This window comes from Lissotriton vulgaris, chromosome 6 (assembly GCF_964263255.1).
Source record: "Lissotriton vulgaris chromosome 6, aLisVul1.2, whole genome shotgun sequence".
Classification (NCBI taxonomy): domain Eukaryota; kingdom Metazoa; phylum Chordata; class Amphibia; order Caudata; family Salamandridae; genus Lissotriton; species Lissotriton vulgaris.
Window position 1 is genome coordinate 1,733,665,721 of NC_141694.1, and position 22,832 is coordinate 1,733,688,552.

The 22,832-nt window shown below is 47.0% G+C and overlaps 1 protein-coding gene across 1 annotated transcript in view; it reads right to left on the reverse strand.

Annotated features, from left to right (window-relative positions):
• Window positions 1-7,543: 7,543 nt before the first annotated feature.
• The window catches only part of ALK (ALK receptor tyrosine kinase), a 2,610,699-nt gene continuing 2,595,410 nt past the window's right edge, over window positions 7,544-22,832 (reverse strand). Inside the window, exon 30 of the mRNA XM_086925973.1 lies at window positions 7,544-8,971. Within this exon, the coding sequence (XP_086782099.1) occupies window positions 7,544-8,971 (1,428 nt within the window). The remainder of the gene's footprint in view (window positions 8,972-22,832) is intronic.

The following is a 22,832-nucleotide window of genomic DNA, read 5'->3' on the forward strand; positions in this document are numbered from 1 at the left end:
TGTTGTAATATTTCATTCATGTTTTTTTAAGTACTAATTTAAATACTTTTTTATTCATTTAAAATATTTAATTTATTTCTACTTTGGAAAGTCAATGTGATAGTAATCAATTTAATTTTTTCGTTTTTTACATTATTTATATTATATATTTGTTTTAATTTTCCTTAAGTAATGTAGCATTAATTTGTTCTATGTGTTATCATTTATTATGTTTAAATATCCCTACTGTTGCTTAGACTGGAGAGGGAATAGTAAATGTAACCTCTCCAAAGTCCCACTCTTTCCCTACTGTTGCTTAGACTGGTGAGGGAATAATGAATGTAACCCCTCTGAAGTCCACCCCTTTGCCTACTGTTGCTTAGACTGGAGTGGGAATATTGAATTTAACACCTCCGAAGTCCAACACTGCCAATACTGTTGCTTAGACTGTAGTGGAAATAGTAAGGGCCTCATTATGACTACTGTGGTACATAGGACGCTGTAGCTGCGGGGGCGGTCTGAGCACTGCCACACTGGCAGCCCCACCGTATCACAAGTGTGGCGGTGCTCAGACCGCCCCGCGGACCAGTCTGAGGCTGCAATATGGTGCCAAATATTTTTAAAGTTTCCTCACAGCACTCCTTTTCATGGAGGTGAGCCAGTCATAAAAAGGGTGGCAGTGAGGAAACTCAGGGTTCAGAAACCTCTGTGCATGGGGGTACATGCAGGGGGCACATGTTGTGCCCCCTGTATTTTTGCACCTCCTGTTCCTGCACGGAGGTAAATGCACAACACTATGCATTTCTTTTCATATAGGAATGGGCTGCAGCAGTCTCACGGCAGTGCAAGTGTAAGGTACACCTATGTGCCTTAGATGCGCACTGTCGTGGGACCGATGCAGCAGGACGGCCCGCACAGGATTAACGTAATCCGGCGGGCGGTCTGACTACGGGATTGGCAGTCTTGCAGCAAGGCGCTGGAGTGGCGGGGATTGGCAGTCTTGCAGCAAGGCACTGGAGTGGCGGGCTGCTGCAAGACTGCCAAACTGGTAATCAGGTCCTAAATCAATCCCCTCTGAAGTCCAACTTTTTCCTTACAGTTGCTTAGAGTGGATTTTTTTATATATATTGTATTGTTGTTTATTGTTATTATTTTGTTTTAACATTTAGGGGCACATTAGTATGGCGAGCGGACTTTGTCCGCCCGCCATACCAGTGAGAAGTGGGACCGCCCGCAATTCTAGCGGCAGTCCCGCACATCCCATTAGGATGCGCTTGCCACACTATCCTGAAAGCACCGCCCGCCGCAATGCTAAAAATGCATGTTGTGCTTTTCAATGCACAACGTGACAGGCACCGTGCGGTGCCTACCACGTTATTATATCATGTGTACCCCTCACCCCCCAGTGTCCATGGGGGCCTGCAACGGGCCCCCCAAGCAAACTCGGCAAACTTTTACAATTTGTAAAATACTTATAATATAGATATATTATTAAATAAACAATAGATTACATTTAAAGGATACATTTTTTAATACACTAAAAAACAATATTTTTACAGGATTTTGGTTGATATTCTTATACACGATATTTTTGACATAATATGTTTGTTATTTACTTTATGCAGGTAGGGCGACAATAATTTCTGTCACTCAATATTTATGCTAAGTTAAACTCCCTGCTAATTAAGAGCTGTGGGCTAAAACTTGAATTAAATCAATGCTACAGGTCCTGTAAGAGGACAAGTAGAATAGGAACACACTGGACGTTGGAGTTTGTCTCCTGGACATAAGAATTCCATACGTCTCTATATCTATCTCAAGGGGTATAGGACAGATGTGGTAACATACACACTAGAGGGACGCCAATTCCAGATATATTCATAGGCACGCACAGTTTGAATGTGAAAATATATAACAACACTGAAAAAGACCAATCCATTTTAGATCATTTGATGCTCCGATAAGAAGCACTGATAACGAACAAACTCAGTAGCACCAGGAGATCCAGTCAGTGAGCGGGACGTCTGATTAGGTTCAGGTGTAGAAGGTATGAAACTGACAAAGGAGCCTTCTTCCTAGTCGTTGCAAGTAAGGAAGAAGAAGCAAGAAGGAAATACATGGAAAATAAAACAAAGGTGCAGTGAACATCGAACTGAGTATACGAGAACTATTCAACCAAGTAGTTGGAAGGCGACTTGTTCCCACTTTACTATAGCCTAAAGGCCCACTCCAGCGTTAAAGGCCTGAGCCGAAGGCGAGGGCCTTTAACAAGGGAGCAGGACTTTAATAGCCGGTATAGCCTAGCTATGAAGGGCTATACTGCTATTAGAACATTCTGCCACTAGAGGGCAGAATGTTCTAACAAATAAAACAAAGGCTTCAAGGGGCGCGAGGGGATTGTAATCCCCTCAGGCTCTCTGAAGCCTTTGTTCACAGCCAGAGCTGTGAACAAAGAAACATTGGAATGTTTCAGCTCCAAGCTTCTACCAGCGATTATAAGCCATTGTTTTCAATGGAACTACCAACATTCTAATGTTCTAATGCTACTTAAATTGTCCTAGCTACACTCCTTCCTATGTTCTGATTAGTCTTATCTCTCTCTGACGGAGCCCTGTATGTCAGCCCTTGCCCTTGCTGTCGCTCTTCCACAGTCTCCAGGTTTCTTATCTGGATCTTTTGGGGGTGCATGTTGTTCTTATCTAAGACTTTGGGTTGGGAGTGGGCACTTTAGAAACACAGGAATTGCAGGCTCTTCTTGCATCTTTGTCCAGCGAGCCTCGCATTGCTCATTGTTGTGCCTGTCATGGCCTTTAATTCGTATGTGAGGCCCTTTAAATGCTGACTCTTCAGGCCTCCACTGCCTCAGCCTCCTCCTTCTCATCCCATTCCACCTTCTTCACCATCACAACGGGTGTCAGTGCAAATCCAGACCCTTCTGTTGGAACCTCCTGAGGCACAGCCGGGAGTAGTAATACCTGGCATTGTACTTTGTAATACTGTGTTTTTTACTCTTGTGACATCGTGTTTTTAAAAATCAAGACTTACCGCTACTTAGGTCTCCTGAGCACAGACATCCCCGCACAGCGGATTGAGCGCTGTCGCGGGCGGGTGTATTCTCGGCCGGACGCCATTGCCAGAATCGCGGGACACGGCCACTTGTGCTGGCCACGCCCCTTCATCAGTTATAAAACATGCGCTGACTGCAAGCGCGGCGCTTATAGTTTGGAACCTCCTGAGGCACAGCCGGGAGTAGTAATACCTGGCGTTTTACTTTGTAATACTGTGTTTTTTACTCTTGTGACATTGTGTTTTTAAAAATCAAGACTTACCGCTACTTAGGTCTCCTGAGCACAGACATCCCCGCACAGCGGATTGAGCGCTGTCGCGGGCGGGTGTATTCTCGGCCGGACGCCATTGCCGGAATCGCGAGACACGCCCACTTGTACTGGCCACGCCCCCTCTTTCACGTCTACCCCACTCCCATAAAGGATGTGCTTCCACCGGAAGCGCAGCGGACGAGCGCAGCCGGCACGACGTTTGCGCGCCGAAGGTGCGCTTAAGGCAAGCTCGTCTGCACTCGTCCACGCCGAGATCCGGCCCAGGGCGACCCCCCTGGCCCGACTTAATCCGGATATTGAGGCCTATAGTTATAGTAGGGAAGCATTGATGATGCTGGATCCACTGGCCGGCAGAGCAATCTGCCCGCGCCTAGCCCCTAATATAACATCTAAGGACAAGGGTCCCTGCCCTAACTGCTTAATGTGCCTGCCACATATCAACCCCCTCCCACTTGAATCACTACCTGAACCTGATCAGACCTCAGGCTACAATGCATATCCCGCCAAAGTACGCAGAACATAGACACGCACCACAAGGGAAAATTTATAAGTGATTATTAAATGTTAGATCCCTCCCAAAACATGCCACCGAAATACAGCTACTGATCGAATCCAATAATTTGGATATTTTGTTTATGACCGAAACATGGACGGTGGCTGGACTAGAGTCAGAGCTGGGGCCGGCGTGCCCAGTAGGATACAAGATTATTCATAAACCCAGAATCATGGGGCGGGGGGGGGGAGGAACAGGAATCATTTTTAGGGAAGATTTAAATATTGTAACGCTGGATATTGATATGATCTCATGTGCTGAAATTCTCGGAATATCGATCAGACACGACTCAGGCCATTGTCTTACGGGCCTAATCTGCTATAGGACACCAGGGTATATCAATGCAATGCAACAGCAGGAATTGATTACCGTCATTAACAACCTGTCAATCTCACATAGCAGACTGTTGGTACTGGGAGACTTTAACTTGTGGATTAATGGCCAATTAGACACGGCCTTTCATAATATCACACAATCCTGTACCAATTTAGGACTAAAACAATGGATAACTACCCCTACACATAAGGAAGGGAACGTGTTGGATCTAATATTTGCTGCAGAGGATCTTATTACCATGGGAACAATACTACCAGTAGGATGGTCGGACCACCATCTCCTATTATTCAATATCCATACTTTGGTTAATTCAGGACCAGCAATCACATAGACCAGGACCTTCAATTAGCCGCGACTGGAAGGGTCTGTTAAAAAGGAAAGAGAAAGGGAAGTCTGACCTCCTTGAAGTGGGGAACTCGTTTAATCCAGAAAACGATATTACCACGAATTACCACCTACTATGTAATGAGGTAACTAGGAAACTTGATTATATTGCGCCGTTGAAGGCAATCAGAAAAAGAGGAAACCCTTCCGCGCCCTGGTACACGGATACATTAAAAAAGATGAAAAACGCCTGTAAAAAGGCGGAGAGGCACTGGAGGAAAAATTATTCAGAGCAGGAGAGACTGCTCTGGAGGCAGACAATTGTGCAATACAAAAAAGAGATCACTGTAACCAAAGCAAACTATTATGCAGACCTAATATTAAATAGTTCCAACAAGTCATGTGACATCTTTAAGATAGTTAAAGAGATGTCCCATCCCGAATGTGCTAATAGCCAAATCAAGCCTTCACAGGAATTATGTGACGGTCTGGCATCCTTTTTCCAGGAAAAAATTACTAAGATCATTGAGGGCATGAAGGAGGCCCCCACCCCTCTAGTACAGTTTAACAGTAACACCGAAAATAATGAGAAGAACGAGGGAAATATTAGACATCCCATACCAAAGGCTATCTTGGAGAATTTCCGACAGAACAAGAATTTGTACAAACAGCCCTTAACATAACATCGGGATCCCCATTGGACCCTCTACCTCACAAAATAGTAAAGGAGTTTGGGGACGCACTCTTTCCAGTACTTCGACAGCTGTGTACTCAATCTCTCAACACAGGTACTGTACCAAAAGATTGAAAATTGGCAGTTGTCACCCCCCTATTGAAGAAATCAAATTTGGACCCCAACTGCCATAAAAACTACCGACCTATATCGCTCCTGCCATACCCAATTAAGATCATGGAGCGGCTAGTCAGCAGATCATTGTCCCTCTTCCTGGAAACTAACAACATCCTTGAAGAGGAGCAATTTGGTTTCAGACCAGCTCACGGAACCAAGTCAGCTCTGCTGACGGTTCTGGACGACCTGCGAATGAGGGCGGACAGGGGAGAATCGGCAATCTTAATTTTGCTGGACCTGTCCTCCGCATTCGATACGGTGAGCCACGATATCCTGCTGACAAGGCTGATAAGCATTGGAGTTGGGGGAGTTGCGCTTGACTGGTTCCGCTCCTATTTGACGGATAGGTGGCAGGCAGTAGCACTCCCTCCATACCAGTCGGAGTTTGCCACAGTTCCACATGGGGTCCCACAGGGGTCTGCAATTAGTCTGATACTCTTTAATGTGTACATGCAACCCCTAATGGGCATCATCAAGGCTCACGGCATTAGCGTGATCAACTATGCGGATGACACGCAGCTGATGATCTCTCTTGATGGTGCCCATGCAGATTCACTCGAGACCTTCCACATCTGCATGTTGGAAATGGCATCCTGGTTAAATAAGAATTCACTACAGTTCAATAGTGATAAAACCGAAATAATGCACTGCAAAGTAGGTAGAATCACTAGAAGCCTGCCCGCTGACTTTTGGCCTCTGGAGCCAGGGGAGCCACTAACCCCAGTGAAATCGGTGAGGAACCTAGGACTCAGTTTCAAGGAAAGCTTAAGACTAGAGACCAATGTTAATAAACAGGTGAGCAGATGCTTCGCTTTAATGCGAGGACTTCGAAAGCTGCTCCCCCTTTTACCAGCACAGGTTAGAGCCACCATAGTTAGGAGCACCATTATCAGCCGCCTGGATTACTGTAATGCTCTGTTACTGGAATCTCCTGCTTACTTGATTTCCAGACTTCAGAGCGTCCAGGCGGCAGCAGCTAAAATGGCACTTTCCCGAGGGCAAAGATCCTCCACTACTCTTGCACTGGCTGAATTACACTGGCTGCCTGTACACCAGAGGATCCTCTTCAGATCCCTATGCACCGTCTTTAAGGCAGTGCATGGAATGGGCCCCTTACCACTACAAAACAAATTCAAGTGGTATGTACCCACTCGGACTCTTCGATCCTACTCCACTAACCTCATCAGTATACCCAGGATTAGGAAAGCCACCTATGGTGGCAGAGCCTTCAGTATAGCGGCAGCCCATCTGTGGAATGGACTGCCTATCGTTATCAGGAAAACAGATGAACTGATGGCTTTTCGAAAAAAGTAAAAACATGGCTTTTCCCTAAAATCTAACTGCCCAGAATCAAATGACCACCCTTCTACTCATGATGTACAGCATTTCAGCTATATTCATACAGCGCCAGGATGCCCGTGGGGTTGCAGAGCGCTTTACAAATACTATAAATAAATAAATAAATTCTGTTTGAGTCATTATATATGGATTAGTTGCATTGTATTACCTTATTCAAAACATAACAACTTTTTCACAACAGCATCAGCTACAATCAAAGTCACTGTACCCGCTATCAATAATGGAGCCCGGCTCACCATCCCTATGAAATGTAACATGAACTAATCCCACAAAGAATAAAAAAGAGAACAACAAAAAGGGGCAGATATTTAAAAATGAAAAATGAAACGGCAAAGAAGAAATGTAAACTCCACAAATGTAACAAGAAAACGTAGCATAACCCTTGTAAAATCCCAAATACCAGAGAAAGTAAGAAAATAAAAGTACAGGAAAAAGTCCATGCCCTTAAAAAGGTTTAATTTAAAATAATGCAAGCGTTCCTTGACAAAGAAAAAATAAGATTCAGAACAAAATGTGATTTGCCCAAAAAAGAAATTAAATTTCACAGAAAAACGGGTCACCCAAAACAGAAATACGTGTCAAGGTTTCGCTCTTCGGGGCTATTAAGACATGCCAAGGCGCGAAAAATAACCAGTTGTTAGTTGCAAGTGGTATGAACTGGAATTTTCTTTCCAGCATTTCAGTGGACGCTCAGAAACCAAGGCGCTAGTATCTGGGTTTAACGTAATCCCTGTGTAAGCGCTGAACCGGGTACTCCACCCCGGAAAATCTACATTTGCGGTCCCTTAAATCCTAGATACGTCATTAGAAGACTGATTGAGCACACAGAGGCAGCTTTTTGCTGCTGACATGAAAGCGAGCAGGCTTATCTGTCCTCAGCAGCAGCCGAGGTCGCCTCGCCGCGTGCAAGAGAATGAGACGGCTTTGCCTCCGACGGGGCCGCTCGCACCTTGCCTCGAGCTCGACCAGCCTGACAAGCAGCCGAGTAATCCAGAGACCACAGAGGGGTGGCTGGCTCTGTGGCCCGGGATGGCTCTGAGGGGGCCCAGGATGGCTGGCTCTGAAGTGGCCCCGGAATGGCTGGCTCTGTGGCCCCAGGATGGCTGGCTCTGAGGTGGCCCTGGGAAGGCTGGCTTTGAGGGGGGCCGGGATGGCTGGCTCTGAGGGGCCCAGGATGGCTGGCTCTGAGGGGGCCCAGGATGGCTGGCTCTGTGGCCCGAAATGGCTGGCTCTTAGGGGGCCCAGGATGGGCTGGCTCTGTGGCCCGGGGGGTGGCTGGCTCTGAGGGAGTCCAGGATGGCTGGCTCTGAGGGAGTCCAGGATGGCTAGCTCTGTGGCACGGGATGGCTGGCTCTGAGGTGGCCCTGGTATGGATGGCTGGCACTGTGGCCCGGGATGGCTCTGAGGTGGCCCCAGGATGGCTGGCTCTGTGGGGGGCTGGGATGGCTGGCTCTGAGGTAGCCTCGGGATGGCTGGCTCTTTGGCCCGAGATGGTTGGCTCTGAGGTGGCCCCAGGATGGCTGGCACTGTGGGGGGCTGGGATGGCTGGCTCTGAGGTAGCCTCGGGGTGGCTGGCTCTTTGGCCCGAGATGGTTGGCTCTGAGGTGGCCTCGGGATGGCTGGCTCTTTGGCCCGAGATGGTTGGCTCTGAGGTGGCCCCAGGATGGCTGGCTCTGAGGGGGGCTGGGATGGCTGGCTCTGTGACCCCAGGATGGCTGGCTTTGAGGTGGCCCGAGATGGATGGCTCTGTGGGCCCCGGATGGCTGTATTGAGGGGGGCTGGGATAGGTGGATCTGAGGGGCCCGAAAATGGCTGGCTCTGTGGCTCTAAATGGCTGGTTCTGTGGGCCAAGATGGCTGGCTCTGAGGTGGCGCCGGGATGGCTGGCTTTGTGGCCCCAGGATGGCTGACTCTGTGGCGGGATGGCTGGATCTGAGGGGGCCTGGGATGGCTGGCTCTGTGACTCCGGGTTGGCTGGCTTTGAGGTGGCCGAGATGGCTGGCTCTGTGGCCCCAGGATGGCTGGATCTGAGGGGGGCCCAGGTATGGCTAGCTCTGTGGCCCTGGGACGGCTGCCTCTGTGCACGGGATGGCAGGATCTGAGTGGGCCAGAGATGGCTGGCTCTGTGGCTCAAAATGGCTGGCTCTGTGGCCTGAGATGGCTGGCGCTGAGGGGGTCCGGGATGGCTGTTTCTGTGGCCCCGGGATGGCTGGCTCTGAAGGGGCCGGGATGACTGGATCAGGGGGCCAGAGATGACTGGATCAGGGGGCCAGAGATGGCTGGATCTAAGGGGGGCTGGGATGACTGGATCTGAGGGGGCCAGAGATGGCTGGCTCTGTGACTCGGAATGGCTGGCTCTGTGGCCCGAAATGGCTGGCTCTGAGGTGGCCCCGGGATGGCTGACTTCCAGCAGCTGATTTCCTCCAGACACAGCCCTAGCTGAGGGGCTCACCAGGGGCCGTCAGACCTCGAGCGCGGGCACGTTTGTTGCAATGGCAGCAGCCGGGCTGATTTTAATCCAATGAACAGGCTGCGTCCTGCATAACACCAGGCCGTGCAAGGGCGTCCGCCAGCCAATGTGTCTGGTGGTGGAAACAAAACCCCTCTGCACTGCAGCAGAACGAGCGCAAGTGAAACACAGCCAAGGAGCCGAGAGGGAAGGAAGGCCCTCGCGCAAACTCGGAGACCACAGGCAACAATTTAACAAGAAGGGCTTTTTAAAGGGACTGTCCGGGAAATTATGTCACAATATGTCTCAAAACCCAAGGATATCACAGAAAGAAATAGTCCACATACAATGACACTCTAAGTACCTGACCTTTACATGCGGTCCCCTGGGGCAACAGTAGCACTTGGCTGCTGTGTTTACTCGACTCAGCACTAACTTAAAAAATGTTCAATAAACAGCAAGCATTATTTAAAGGTTAATTGCAGTTAAACAAGGAAGTAACAAAGGTATACCGTACCCCTAAACTGTAGGATGATCTTCCTTTTTAAAGACAGCAAACGTTCAAAAATATGTATTTCATTATCCTGCCGAACCATTTCACCTTAGTAAATCAGATTATAGCAGTGCATTCAGAAGTATTTTTTTAAAGTGATAGCTTTCAAACATGAATTTAGAAACGTTCATGCACCCTGACAAGATTGTCATTAGTGATTAAATCCAAACACATGTTAAGGTTTTATACAGCACGCATCCTTAATTCTTGTATTTCGAGATTCTCTTATACTTGATAATGAAGAAAAAGGAGGAATATTGAAGAAGAACAATTGACCAAAATCACACAATTTGGTCAAGTGGGTAAGCCGGGATTCATCCCAGGTTCTCTGGGCAATTCAGTTCAGCAGCTAGATGCACATGCTTCCCCTACACCCAATGTATTACCCTTCCCCTTTAACCACTACCCTGCTGGCATCAGTGCGGCCCGCGGTCACACCTAGACCATACTTTCAGCCCCCGGGAAAATGTTTGCGAGTACCCATGGTTTACAATGCCTTCTTTTGGACTGGGGAAAGAAAACCGGTTAACCGATTTAAGTCAAAACTAAACGGGCCTGATTTATGAAGGATTTTGACATGGTCTAAGACAGTTTTATGATTATCTTTTGTGGCTTAAGACAACTTAAGGCTGTTGGACCTGATTTTTAAAGGGGTTTTCTTAACATAAGGTAGACTGGAGTGGTGTAAGAGTGGAGTGGTGTGGCTCAATGGTTAGAGGCGGCAGACCCGGAAGCAGAGAACGACCCGGGACCAGGGTTCAGCCGCGTCGTGGACCAGGGTCAGCGGACTCGATAATTCTCATCTCAGTGCCTACTCTAACCAGGGATCACACTCGGCAACTCTAGGCATTAGCTTGCCTCATCTCTACAACAGCCCGCCACAGACGCTAGGGATGCCTGGTTTCACCTTGGAGATACCCAGTAGGGACCATCTCACAGGGATAGCCAGGATGGGTTCCCCAGCGGTCTAAAGTGCCACGACGCCTCAGGGCAGCAGTGCGCTTTACAAGACCACATACATTACATTACATTACATTACTTAAGACTGTTTTATTCAAGGGCAAAGCCCTTTTTTACATCAGGACCTCTCACCTAGCTTATGGCACTCTTAAGTCGGCCTTACAATGAAAAAAAACCCTTCCAAAATGGGTCCAAAATTATTGGTAATAAGTTCGGGATGTTTGATTAATACTTATGTTCGCAGCCCATAAGAGACAGAGAGCCCTTCACCTAGAAACAATGGGGCTTATCTATGAGCCCTTGCGTCACTTTTGCGCCGCTGGTGCGTCACTTTTTGTGACGCACCAGCAGGGTAAAAAATGTGCCATGTTGCATAATATTTACAAAGTTACGCATCTAGGTAGATGCGTCACTTTGTAAACCCCTGCACCACATTATTCCTGCGCCAGGTATAATGTATGCAGGGTGGGCGCCCTGACGCAAGTAAGCCTTGTAGAAGTGACGCAGTGAAATCAATGAGATTTCACTGCATCACTTCTAGGACGCATTTCTAGGACGCAAATGCGTCAATATCGTACGCCTGCCTTATGGCAGGCGTAAGACTGACACAGGCACATTTCACATGGGACTTGCCCATGTCCATTGCTAGAGTTGCATCACTTTTGTGACACACTCCAGCAATGCGTAATTTTTGCGCCTACAGATACGTCAGAAATACTGACGTATCTGCAACTCCTTGCGACATGATGCTCCATACTGTAAATATGACGCATCCAGCATGCCGCAAGGAGGACGCAATGAAAGTAACGCATCACTGTTTTCACGCAGCAATGCTTCAATTTTCATAAATGAGGCCAAATATATTGTGAGACTGCCATATTTAGGCTGTACCAGGAGTCATTTACTAACAGTTAAAAAAGTGTTCGGTCCCACCTGTAAGAAAAAAAGAGTTCTATAAAAAAGAGTTTATTTCCTTGTACCTTCATTGATGGTCTGCCCTGCCCATACCGGCCCTGCACAAATAAAGGAGTCCGGCCTTAAGTCAAGGTCCATGGCAGGTCTGTGGTGAGTAGCGCGAATACGTTGCACTTTGCAGATTGCCATTGACAGGACTGTAGCTATCAATGGTACAGTAGGTGCAGTGATACCTGGTCCCAGTAATGTGAGGGCCCGATGGGGCCCAATTATGGCTGCAGACCCAGTTCTAGAGGGTGGGCCAGGCCCACCCAAACATCACCCTTGGCCCTCCCAATCACAACATAAAACCATTTGCAAAATGCATGTTCAATCCCTCTTGATTTGTGTCATCGGGTCAAATGTTGTGGTGTTCTTTAGCTGCTGTGGGCTCGGCTGGGCAGTTTTTGGCGTCCTATCTCAGCCACACCCAAGTTTTTCACAGGTCTTTAAAAGCCCATTTATATGTCTTTGTGAACTGTTTAACAATGCTTTTGGCTTTTTTTCACTGGTTCCAGTACTCCCTGGGTCCCCACTCTGCCTAGTCCTTAAATGTGTATTTTACTTTTACTGCCACAGAGGGAGAATGCATTTCTTGAATAGGCATATCACGAGTAGGGTTGCCCCCTTCCCAAGAGAAAAATATCGGCCATATGTAGTTTATAGAGTCTGCAAGGGCCTGGCTGTGACAGTAAATAGGGCTGCAAATACAATTGCATATATTCATTTGTAACATGACTTTTCTGTCTTTGTTTCCTTTAATTATTAGTCATGGATCATTAACGCAACTCTAGCAAACATTTAAACATACTTTCTATTTATATATGATGTTTGAAGTATGCACACATAAGGGGTAAAAATACCGGCTGTAGGTGCTTTTTGTACTAGCCGGGACATCAAAATACTGGTGGTGGTAGAAATCCAGTCAGCAGGCAACAAAAATCAACAGATTTTGTTTGTTGCAGGATCAGCAAATTATTTATTTGCCCCACCTTCCATCCCTGATTGATGCCATAATGGCAAACGTTTAACTTAGATCGGAAACCCTACTCGCCAACAGTCAATACATGCTGAGTTACTCCAAGTGTCTGGGCATACTTCCTGCATTCAGACAAATAACTCCTCATTTGTACCACTCACGCTCACCCTGCACTCATGTTGATCTCACTGCACTCACACTGCTCACCATGCACTCATGCTGTTACCCTGCACTCACACCGTTCATCCTCCTCTTACTCTGTGCTCACACCGGTCACCCTGCACTCAAAGCGACCACACTGCATTCACGCCACTTGCATTGAACTCATGCCATTCTCCCTCCACTTACCCTGTGGTCACATGAGCACACCGTCCACCCTGTACTTACAGTGATCACACTGCACTCACACCACTCACCAAGCACTCACACTGTTCACCCTGCACTCACCCTGCAGTCACACGAGCACAGTACTCACCCTGCACTCATGTGACCCTTCACTCACTTGTCACTCTCACTGCTCACCCTGCAATCTCACTCAAACTAGCACATCCCTCATCATGCATTCATTCTTCCCACTCTGCACTTTAACCTGCACCTGAACTCATATGGTCACATCACTCAGCCTGCACTCAGTCCTCTCACCCTAGTCTCACACTGGCACATCACTCACCATGCACTCATGTAAGCACTCCCACAGCTAACCCTTCTCTCTCATGGGCGCAACACTCACCCTACATTCACACCAAGCAAACAAGCACATCACTCACTCTGGAGTCACACCACTCACCCTGCACTCCCTCCTCTCACCCTGCACTCACTCGGACACACCTGTCAGCCTGCTCTCATACAGACACTGTTCACCTTGCCTTCATACAGGCACAATATGGTGCTGGGACTCATGGGGCACCCCGTTCACCCTGCACTAACTTCTCTCACCTTTCACTCACTAGTCACAGCTCACCTTTCACTCTTGCCGCTCACCCTGCACTCACACCATTCACCCTGCATTTACACTGCTCACGCCGCCCTGCACTCACTCCTCTCACTCTGCATGCACTCCTCTCACTTGACACTCACATTGGCCCTCCTCTCACATTGCATTCATGCCGCCCACGCGACAGTCACATCGGCAGAGTTTTCACCCCACACTCACTTGTGCTCTTGCACTAGGGCCCATGACACACTGGCAACACCACTGACAGCAGTCAGAGGTGAAGGCTCTTGTAGGTGAGGCTTTTGACATTTGTGTTTAGAAATTAATATTATAGCCGAACAATGTAACTTCTACCTCAACTATTGGCGATCTCGTGACGTGAGAACACAGGTCGGCAAATTGGTGTGGTGGGATCGCCATCACGCTGATGGAGCCAAATCATTCCCAATGCATAACCGAAAATTATGGGGTCCCGTTGCAGAACGTGATGAGGGGGCCGCGAGCTGCCCTTATCTCACAGAGATTCATTGGCCTTCGTATGACTGGTGCCCTCTGAAAGGTTGAGGGCTCCCCTGCACCGACAGGCTGCAGAGGCCTGGTTACACCCCTGAGCATCCTATTCTAAGCTATAACCACTGTTACTCTGGGGGCATTCACTTCTTTTGGACCCCCAGCCTTTGATCTCAAGGATTTTCTTCTGAACATCTTCACCTTTTAAGTCTCTGCTTTGCCACCAGTTCTTGTAGTTTTCTGTTATGTTAACCTACTCTTGCTTATCTTCCATACTCCTCTTACTCAGTTGTCTGAGATTGTGGAACTGCCTCTTTAACAGTTCCATGTGCTATGGCGTCTCCAAACTCCTGTGCAAAGAACATGAGGATTGCAGCCTGGAGAGTTGGGAATTTCAATCCCAATTCCAGCAGTTCTGTCTAAGCATCACTCCATTTAGGAAGCTCTCTGGAGATACAAGAAGCATTCACCTGTAGGATGACAACTTCCCTCCATGTTCGCACAGACATTGTTTCCAGTCATACTCTTCAAAATCGCAAATCATTGGTATCCAGTGTTTGTCTAATTAATTTGATAGAAGCAAACTAAGACTACAACACCCAAAATGCTTACACCCCTGTATCACCACCCACCCGTACATCTTAAAATAAACCTTATCTCAATTTACCACTGCCCTACCCTCTATTTGCTCTGTGTATACACATAATCTCCCATTTGTATCGTGGTGCCTGGAAGTCGATATGATGTAATCTAAGGTTTGTAGAATACTTCTGAAGGACCATAAATTGGGCCCGCCGTGCCCACCCGAAGGCACCCTTGGCTCATCCAGATAAAAATTCCTGGAGCGGGCTTGTATGGCTGTCTGGTTGTTTTTTGGCCTAACTATGGGTAGGTGGCCCATATTGCTTGTTTTCCACCCACCCTTGCTATGCCACTGGCCCTTACATGAATCCCATGGAGAGGCATAGCTCAGTGTACCTGAACCAATGCAGTGATGTAACACTATGTAATGGAGCCTCAATGAAGAATGTGAAGAGGGACACTGAGTCTGCCGTAGCTCACAGATACTCATTGGCCTTGGTCTCAATGGGGGACCACCTGAAGGGTTGGGGACCTCTGTGTCACAGGGGGTGTAGGGGCCTGTGTTAGGCCCCCAAGCCAAAGCCGGTGCGCACTGGCCCCAGCACTATCCACAAGTGTCCAATGAAGCTGTAAACCTGGATTTCAAAGTTGTTTTGTGAACAGGAGATAGTTTTGGAAACAGGATAACATCTCTGGATTGCGGGTGTCAGGCATACTGAGCCCGATGTGGTCTAGTTGGACAACAGAGGATTACCAGTCCCACCTGAAGGGTCAAGTAATGGGCAAGAGTTGACATGCACTGGGTGTCAACAACGTTTAAGGGTTGTAAGATTAGAAATGGCTGATGTTCAGACAGTGGGACCAGACACTGAATTGGCTACTACCCCTAGGAGACAACTTGGAATCATGATTTTTGGTTATAGTGAAACCAAACCTTTTGATCATAAGATCTCCGTAACCCACCGGACGATGATTCAAACTGATCTGGCCTCCGGGTGAGAAGCTGCAGCTAGCAGGAAACACCTAATGGAAATGGGAGTAAGTACTACTAACCTTTTTAAAAAGGTTGGGTAGGATGAAGGACACGTCCTCTAATCACATCAACACAAGGGGTGTGAAAGACTTTGTTAGGCAAGCATAAATTTGCTAAGTTCCTGCTTTTTGGACTTCTCGTTGCCTGCATAGCCTGCTGCACAGTCTTCTCTTTCCAAGACTTAGGCGCCTATTAGGATGTCCGTCTGCCACCCCGAGGTGGAGGGACCGTCCGCAGGGGCAGCGGCGGTCTCACCTGTGGAATTAGGATGTGACCGCTACCCTGGCAGTCACATCCCGTATACTTAACATTGCGGCGGGTGCTGCTTTAAGCAGCACCCGCCGCAAAGTTAAAAATGCATGCTGTGTTTTTGCATGCAGAAAGCGGCAGGCACCGCGCGGTGCCTGCCACATTGTGCATGCAAAAGCAGGGGGGTACCATAGGTACCCCCCATGTGCACCCCTCCACCCCCCCTTCACCCTGGGGGCCCGCAACGGGCCCCCAAAGAAAAGACCGTATTCATTTGCCACGGAAAGGCATGTCCTAAAGCTCATCCTAATATGGCTGGCGGTGTCTGATGGACACCGCCACCATATTAGAGCTTTTCTGCCACGGTCGGAAGGCGACCGCGGCGGAAAAGCGGCAGACGGTCTTCCCGTCCGCCGATGATCCCCCAGCCATCCTAATGTGGCGGGGGGCTTTTCATGTACCGCAGCGGTGAATCCGCATCCTCAGGGCCGGCGGTGGCTTCTGCCGGCCCTAATCGACCCCTATGTCGGGGCAAAAATGACTCAGGAAACTAGATCTACACTATATGAGCTGCGCAAATAATAGTCTTCTCGCAACTTCAAATAAAAGGATGAACGTAAGAGCAATTTTTCTCTTGACAGACATATTTATTTAGAAAATTGGGAGAATTCATCCTAGTAGTTTTCTGTTGTGAAGAACATTTTGGGAATTTTCACTTGCCAATTAAGTTAATGATTTTTTAATATAAGAACGACCACAGAGAGGAGTAAACATTGTTTTTCCTATACCTTCAGTGCTTACTTCCTCCTCCCTTCCTTCAGATGCCACACTTGTGCTTGTTCACTGGCGAATATATGATGCTACTTAGCATACTGTTACTCCGCAGGTATTTACTTCGAAGTTTTTACTTCGCAAATACCATTACTGCGCATGATTTTAGTGTGCATGCTTTTACTTCGCAAATATATACAAATACATTAAAATGCTTTTACTTCGCAATGAATTATTACGCATACCGTTACAACGCTTTATTTGTACTTTAAAACAAAAAAAAATTGGAATAGTAACCTATCCCCTGGCATGCACCCTGAACCCTAAAAATACCCCCTACACCCCAAAACCCTAGCTCACCCTCACCCCTAAAAATATCCCGGCACCCCATAAACCTAAACACACCCTGTACCCCAAAAATACCCCAGCATCCCAAAACCTTAAATGTACCCTGAACCCTAAAAATACCCCTACACCCCTACACCCCAAAACCCTAACACACCCTGACTCCAAAAAATACCCCTGTACTCCAAAACACAAACTCACCCTGAACCCCAAAAATACCCCACCACCACAAAACCTTAAACGCACCCTGAACCCTCAAAATATCCCATGCACCCCTAAACCCTAACTTACCCTGACCCCTAAAAATACCCCAGTACCCCAAGTCTTGGTATGACTGGTGCCCTCTGAAAGGTTGAGGGCCCCCTTGCACCGAAAGGCTGCAGAGGCCTGCTTACACCCCTGAGCACCCTATTCTAAGCTATAACCACTGTCACACTGGGTGCATTCACTTCTTTTGGACCCTCAGCCTTTGATCTCAAGGATTTTCTTCTGAACATCTTCACCTTTTAAGTCTCTGCTTTGCCACCAGTTCTTGTAGATTTCTGTTATGTTGACCTACTCTTGCTTATCTTCCACACTCCTCTTACTCAGTTGTCTGAGATTGTGGAATTGCCTTTTTAACAGTTCCATGTGCTATGGCGTCCCCAAACTCCTGTGCAAAGAACATGAGGATTGCCGCCTGGAGAGTTGGGAATTTCAATCCCAATTCCAGCAGTTCTGTCTAAGCATCACTCCATTTAGGAAGCTCTCTGGAGATACAAGAAGCATTCACCTGTAGGATGACAACTTCCCTCCATGTTCGCACAGACATTGTTTCCAGTCATACTCTTCAAAATCGCAAATCATTGGTATCCAGTGTTTGTCTAATTAATTTGATAGAAGCAAACTAAGACTACAACACCCAAAATGCTTACACCCCTGTATCACCACCCACCCGTACATCTTAAAATAAACCTTATCTCAATTTACCACTGCCCTACCCTCTATTTTCTCTGTGTATACACATAATCTCCCATTTGTATCGTGGTGCCTGGAAGTAGATATGATGTAATATAAGGTTTGTAGAATACTTCTGAAGGACCATAAATTGGTCCCGCCGTGCCCACCCGAAGGCACCCTAGGCCAATCCAGATAAAAATTCCTGGAGCGGGCTTGTATGGCCGTCTGGTTTTTTTTTTGGCCTAACTATGGGTAGGTGGCCCATATTGCTTGTTTTCCACCCACCCTTGCTATGCCACTGGCCCTTACATGAATCCCATGGAGAGGCATAGCTCAGTGTACCTGTAACCAATGCAGTGATGTAACGCAATGTAATGGAGCCTCAATGCAGAATGTGAAGAGGGACACTGAGTCTGCCGTAGCTCACAGATACTCATTGGCCTTGGTCTCAATGGGGGACCACCTGAAGGGTTGGGGACCCCTGTGTCACAGGGGGTGTAGGGGCCTGTGTTAGGCCCCCAAGCCAAATCCGGTGCGCACTGGCCCCAGCACTATCCACAAGTGTCCAATGAAGCTGTAAACCAGGATTTCAAAGTTGTTTTGTGAACAGGAGATAGTTTTGGAAACAGGATAACATCTCTGGATTGCAGGTGTCAGGTATACTGAGCCCGATGTGGTCTAGTTGGACAACAGAAGATTACCAGACCCACCTGAAGGGTGAAGTAATGGGCAAGAGTTGGCATGCACTGGGTGTCAACAACGTTTAAGGGTTGTAAGATTAGAAATGGCTGATGTGCAGACAGTGGGACCAGACACTGAATTGGCTACTACCCCTTGGAGGCAACTTGGAATCATGATTTTGGTTAAAGTGAAACCAACGTTTTTGATCATAAGATCTCCGTAACCCACCGGACGATAATTCAAACTGATCTGGCCTCCGGGCGAGAAGCTGCAGCTAGCAGGAAACACCTAATGGAAAAGAGAGTAAGTACTGCTAACGTCTACAACAAGGTGGGGTAGGATGAAGGACACGTCCTTTAATCACATCAACACAAGGCGTGTGAAAGACTTTGTTAGGCAAGCATAAATTTGCTAAGTTCCTGCTTTTTGCCTGCCGCATTGTGCATGCAAAAGCAGGGGTTTACCATAGGTACCCCCCATTTGCACCCCCAATCCCCCTTCACCCTGGAGGCCCGCAACAGGCCCCCAAAGAAAAGACCGTATGCCTTTCCGTGGCGGCGTGGTGTCTGATGGACACCGCCACCATATTAGAGCTTTTCCGCCACGGTCGGAAGGCGACCGCGGCGGAAAAGCGGCGGACGGTCTTCCCGTCGGCCGATGACCCCCCAGCCATCCTAATGTGGCGGGTCTTTTCATGTACCGCAGCGGTGAATCCGCATCCGCCGGGCCGGCGGTGGCTTCCGCCGGCCCGGAGGATGCGGATTCACCGCAATCCTAATCGACCCCTATGTCGGGGCAAAAATGACTCAGGAAACTAGATTTACACTATATGAGCTGCGCAAATAATAGTCTTCTCGCAACTTCAAATAAAAGGATGAAAGTAAGAGCAATTTTTCTCGACAGACATACTTATTTAGAAAATTGGGAGAGTTCATCCTAGTCGTTTTCTGTTGTGAAGAACATTTTAGGAATTTTCACTTGCCAATTAAGTTAATGATTTTTTAATATAAGAACGACCACAGAGAGGAGTAAACATTGTTTTTCCTATACCTTCAGTGCTTACTTCCTCCTCCCTTCCTTCAGATGCCACACTTGTGCTTGTTCACTGGCAAATATATGATGCTACTTAGCATACCGTTACTCCGCAGGTATTTACTTCGAAGTTTTTACTTCACAAATACCATTACTGCGCATGATTTTAGTGCGCATGCTTTTACTTCACAAATATATACAAATACATTAAAAATGCTTTTACTTCGCAATGAATTATTACGCATACCGTTCAATGCTTTTTGGTACTTTAAAACAAAAAAAAATCATTGTAATAGTAACCTATCCTCTGGCACGCACCCTGAACCCTAAAAATACCCCCTAGACCCCCAAACCCTATCTCACCCACACCCCTAAAAATATCCAGGCACCCCAAAACCTAAACACACTCTGTACCCCAAAAATACCCCAGTCCCCCAAACCTTAAATGTACCCTGAACCCTAAAAATACTCCTACACCCCAAAACCCTAACACACCCTGACCCCTGAAAATACCCCTGTACTCCAAAACCTAAACTCACCCTGAACGCCAAAAATACCCCACCAACCCTAAACCTTAAACGCACCCTGAACCCTCAAAATATCCCATACACCCCCAAACCCTAACCTATCCTGACCCCATAAAATACCCCAGTACCCAAAAACCTAAACGCACCCTGAACCCTAAAATTACCCACTACACCCCAATACCCTATCCCACCTTGACCACTAAAATCACCCCAAAACCTAAACACACCCTGAACCCCTAAAATACCCTAGCACCCCAAAACCTTAAACACACCCTGAACCCTAAAAATACACCTTACACTCCAAAACCTTATCTCACCTTGACCCCTGAAAATATCCCATCACCCCTAAACCTAAACGCACCCTGAACCCCAAAAATACCCCAGCACCCTAAAACCTTAAACACACCCTGAACCCTAAAAATACCCCATGCATCCCAAAACACTAACCCACCCTGACCCCTAAAAATACCCCAGTACCCAAAAACCTAAACACACCCTGAACCCCAAAAATACCCCAGCATCCCAAAACCTTAAATGCACCCTGAACCCTAAAAATACACCATACACCCCAAAACCCTAACCACTCTGACCCCTAAAAATACCCCTGTGCCCAGTAACTCCATTATGCATAGTAAGTGCATGCTAAGTAATGGAGCATGCGTAGTAAATGCATGCTAAGTAATGGCATTTGAGAACTAAAATATGAGTAGTAATGGTAATACGAAGAAATGACCGCGTAGAAAAGGTAGAATACCTCACTGGCTAGTCATTCTGCATTTGGATACTGGATTAAATGCACCACAGATGCTAGCTTCCTTACTTTGTCTGCATCATCTCCTGTATAATGTAAGAAAATCAAGTAAGTTCTTGTTAATTTGTAAGAAAGTTTTGTTATGTTTTTATTTTTTAAATTCTTTGTACTGTTGTTTGTTGCCGGAGGAGATGGGATGCATGCTGGTTAGGGCAGCCTCAAGTGAAGACTCAACAGGTCTTGGTTTGAGGTCAATGGGTATCCATTTTGTGAACAGTGTGTGGCTGTTTTCTATCAGAGATTCTAGCTGTGTTAGGGGCTTTGTGGTTGAAAGACATTTTTCCAGATTTTAACGATTCATTAAAAAACTTTCTTGTTTTGTCCTGGCACGTTCGAGGCCTTGTATGTATGCCACATATATAATTCCATCATCCCATCATTCCAATTGTATCATTTTTTAACACGTCTCCCTGCTGATGCTCTGAAAAAATCTGGGTACCAGTTTACCCCACAGATATATTCTTGATTTTATTGATTTGTTCCCAGTTTTCTGCATTTGTCCTGGTGTATTTGTGATGCAAGCCACACCAATTATTCGAGTTTGTTATTACTTTGTTGCTTGACTAGTAGTCCTGCTGATGTCCAGGGGGTATAGAGAAAGTGGGTGGTCTTAGTCCTATGGCCAATAAAAACAAGATCAACAAAAATGGAGGAGCAAGGCAAAAATGTTTAGGGGAACACTACCCTAAGGCTGACGGGTCCAACAGTCTTCTTCATGCCTTTGTACTCTGGATAGGCAATCATTTTGTGGAGAGATTGGAAGTGAAAGAGAGAGTGTGTGTGTGTTAGGCCTGGCAACCTTTTTTTATTTTTTATTTATTTATTTGCATTTTACATCTTACATATTGATATACATTGATTATAGGATTGCTTACTTGTAACAGTCACAACATGACAGATATCATTTCCAATGCTACAACATGCACATTACTTGTCTTGTACACTGAAAGTAACGGATGTCAGAAACATGTCAAGAAACATGATATATACATACAATTTCTGACAGAGTATTGCCGGCTTAGACATGGCATTCTTAACATGATTTCCCCTGACATTTTGCCTTCTGGCCTCCTGTTTTGCTGACTTTGTTTTTGCTGGCTTTAGTATTTTGGGCACTTTACCACGGCTAATCAGTGCTAAAGTGCATTTGATGTGCACTCAAAACATGGTAACATTGACTTTTCCACAATTGGCATAGGTAATTTACTTGTAAGTCCCTGATAGAGTGCACTATATGTGCCGAGGGCATGGACATTGAATGCTCTCAGGGGTCCTGCAACACTGATTGTGCCATCCACTCAGTAGCCCTTTAAACAGGGAACAGAGGTGGATGCAATTGAAAGGGAAGTATTTTCTGTGGTCTGGGTGCTGAAGAAGCTAAGGCACTGGAACTCATTTCCGGCTTCAGACAGACCACAGGCCCCTCGGATGGTTAATGCAGATGAGAGGTGTGAATCCTGAACTGTTGAGGTGGATCATCTCTCTATAGGAAATGGAGTTTACGGTGGAACTCCGTCCTTGCACAGACCACGTCATTGCTGATGGTCTCTCTAGGTTCTTCTGCCTTAGTGAAGAGAACTCCCAAGGGGCTCGTCAGCTCTTCCCACCTTCAGCTGGGGGGAGATGGGGCCGTAATAGACCTGGCATCCTTGATGTGGTTACCCCTGACTTTTGTGCCTTCTGACCCCCTGGTTTGCTGACTTCATTTTTGCTGGCTTTAGGATTCTGGACACTTTACCACTGCTAACCAGTGCAAAAGTGCATATGCTCTATACACAAACCTTG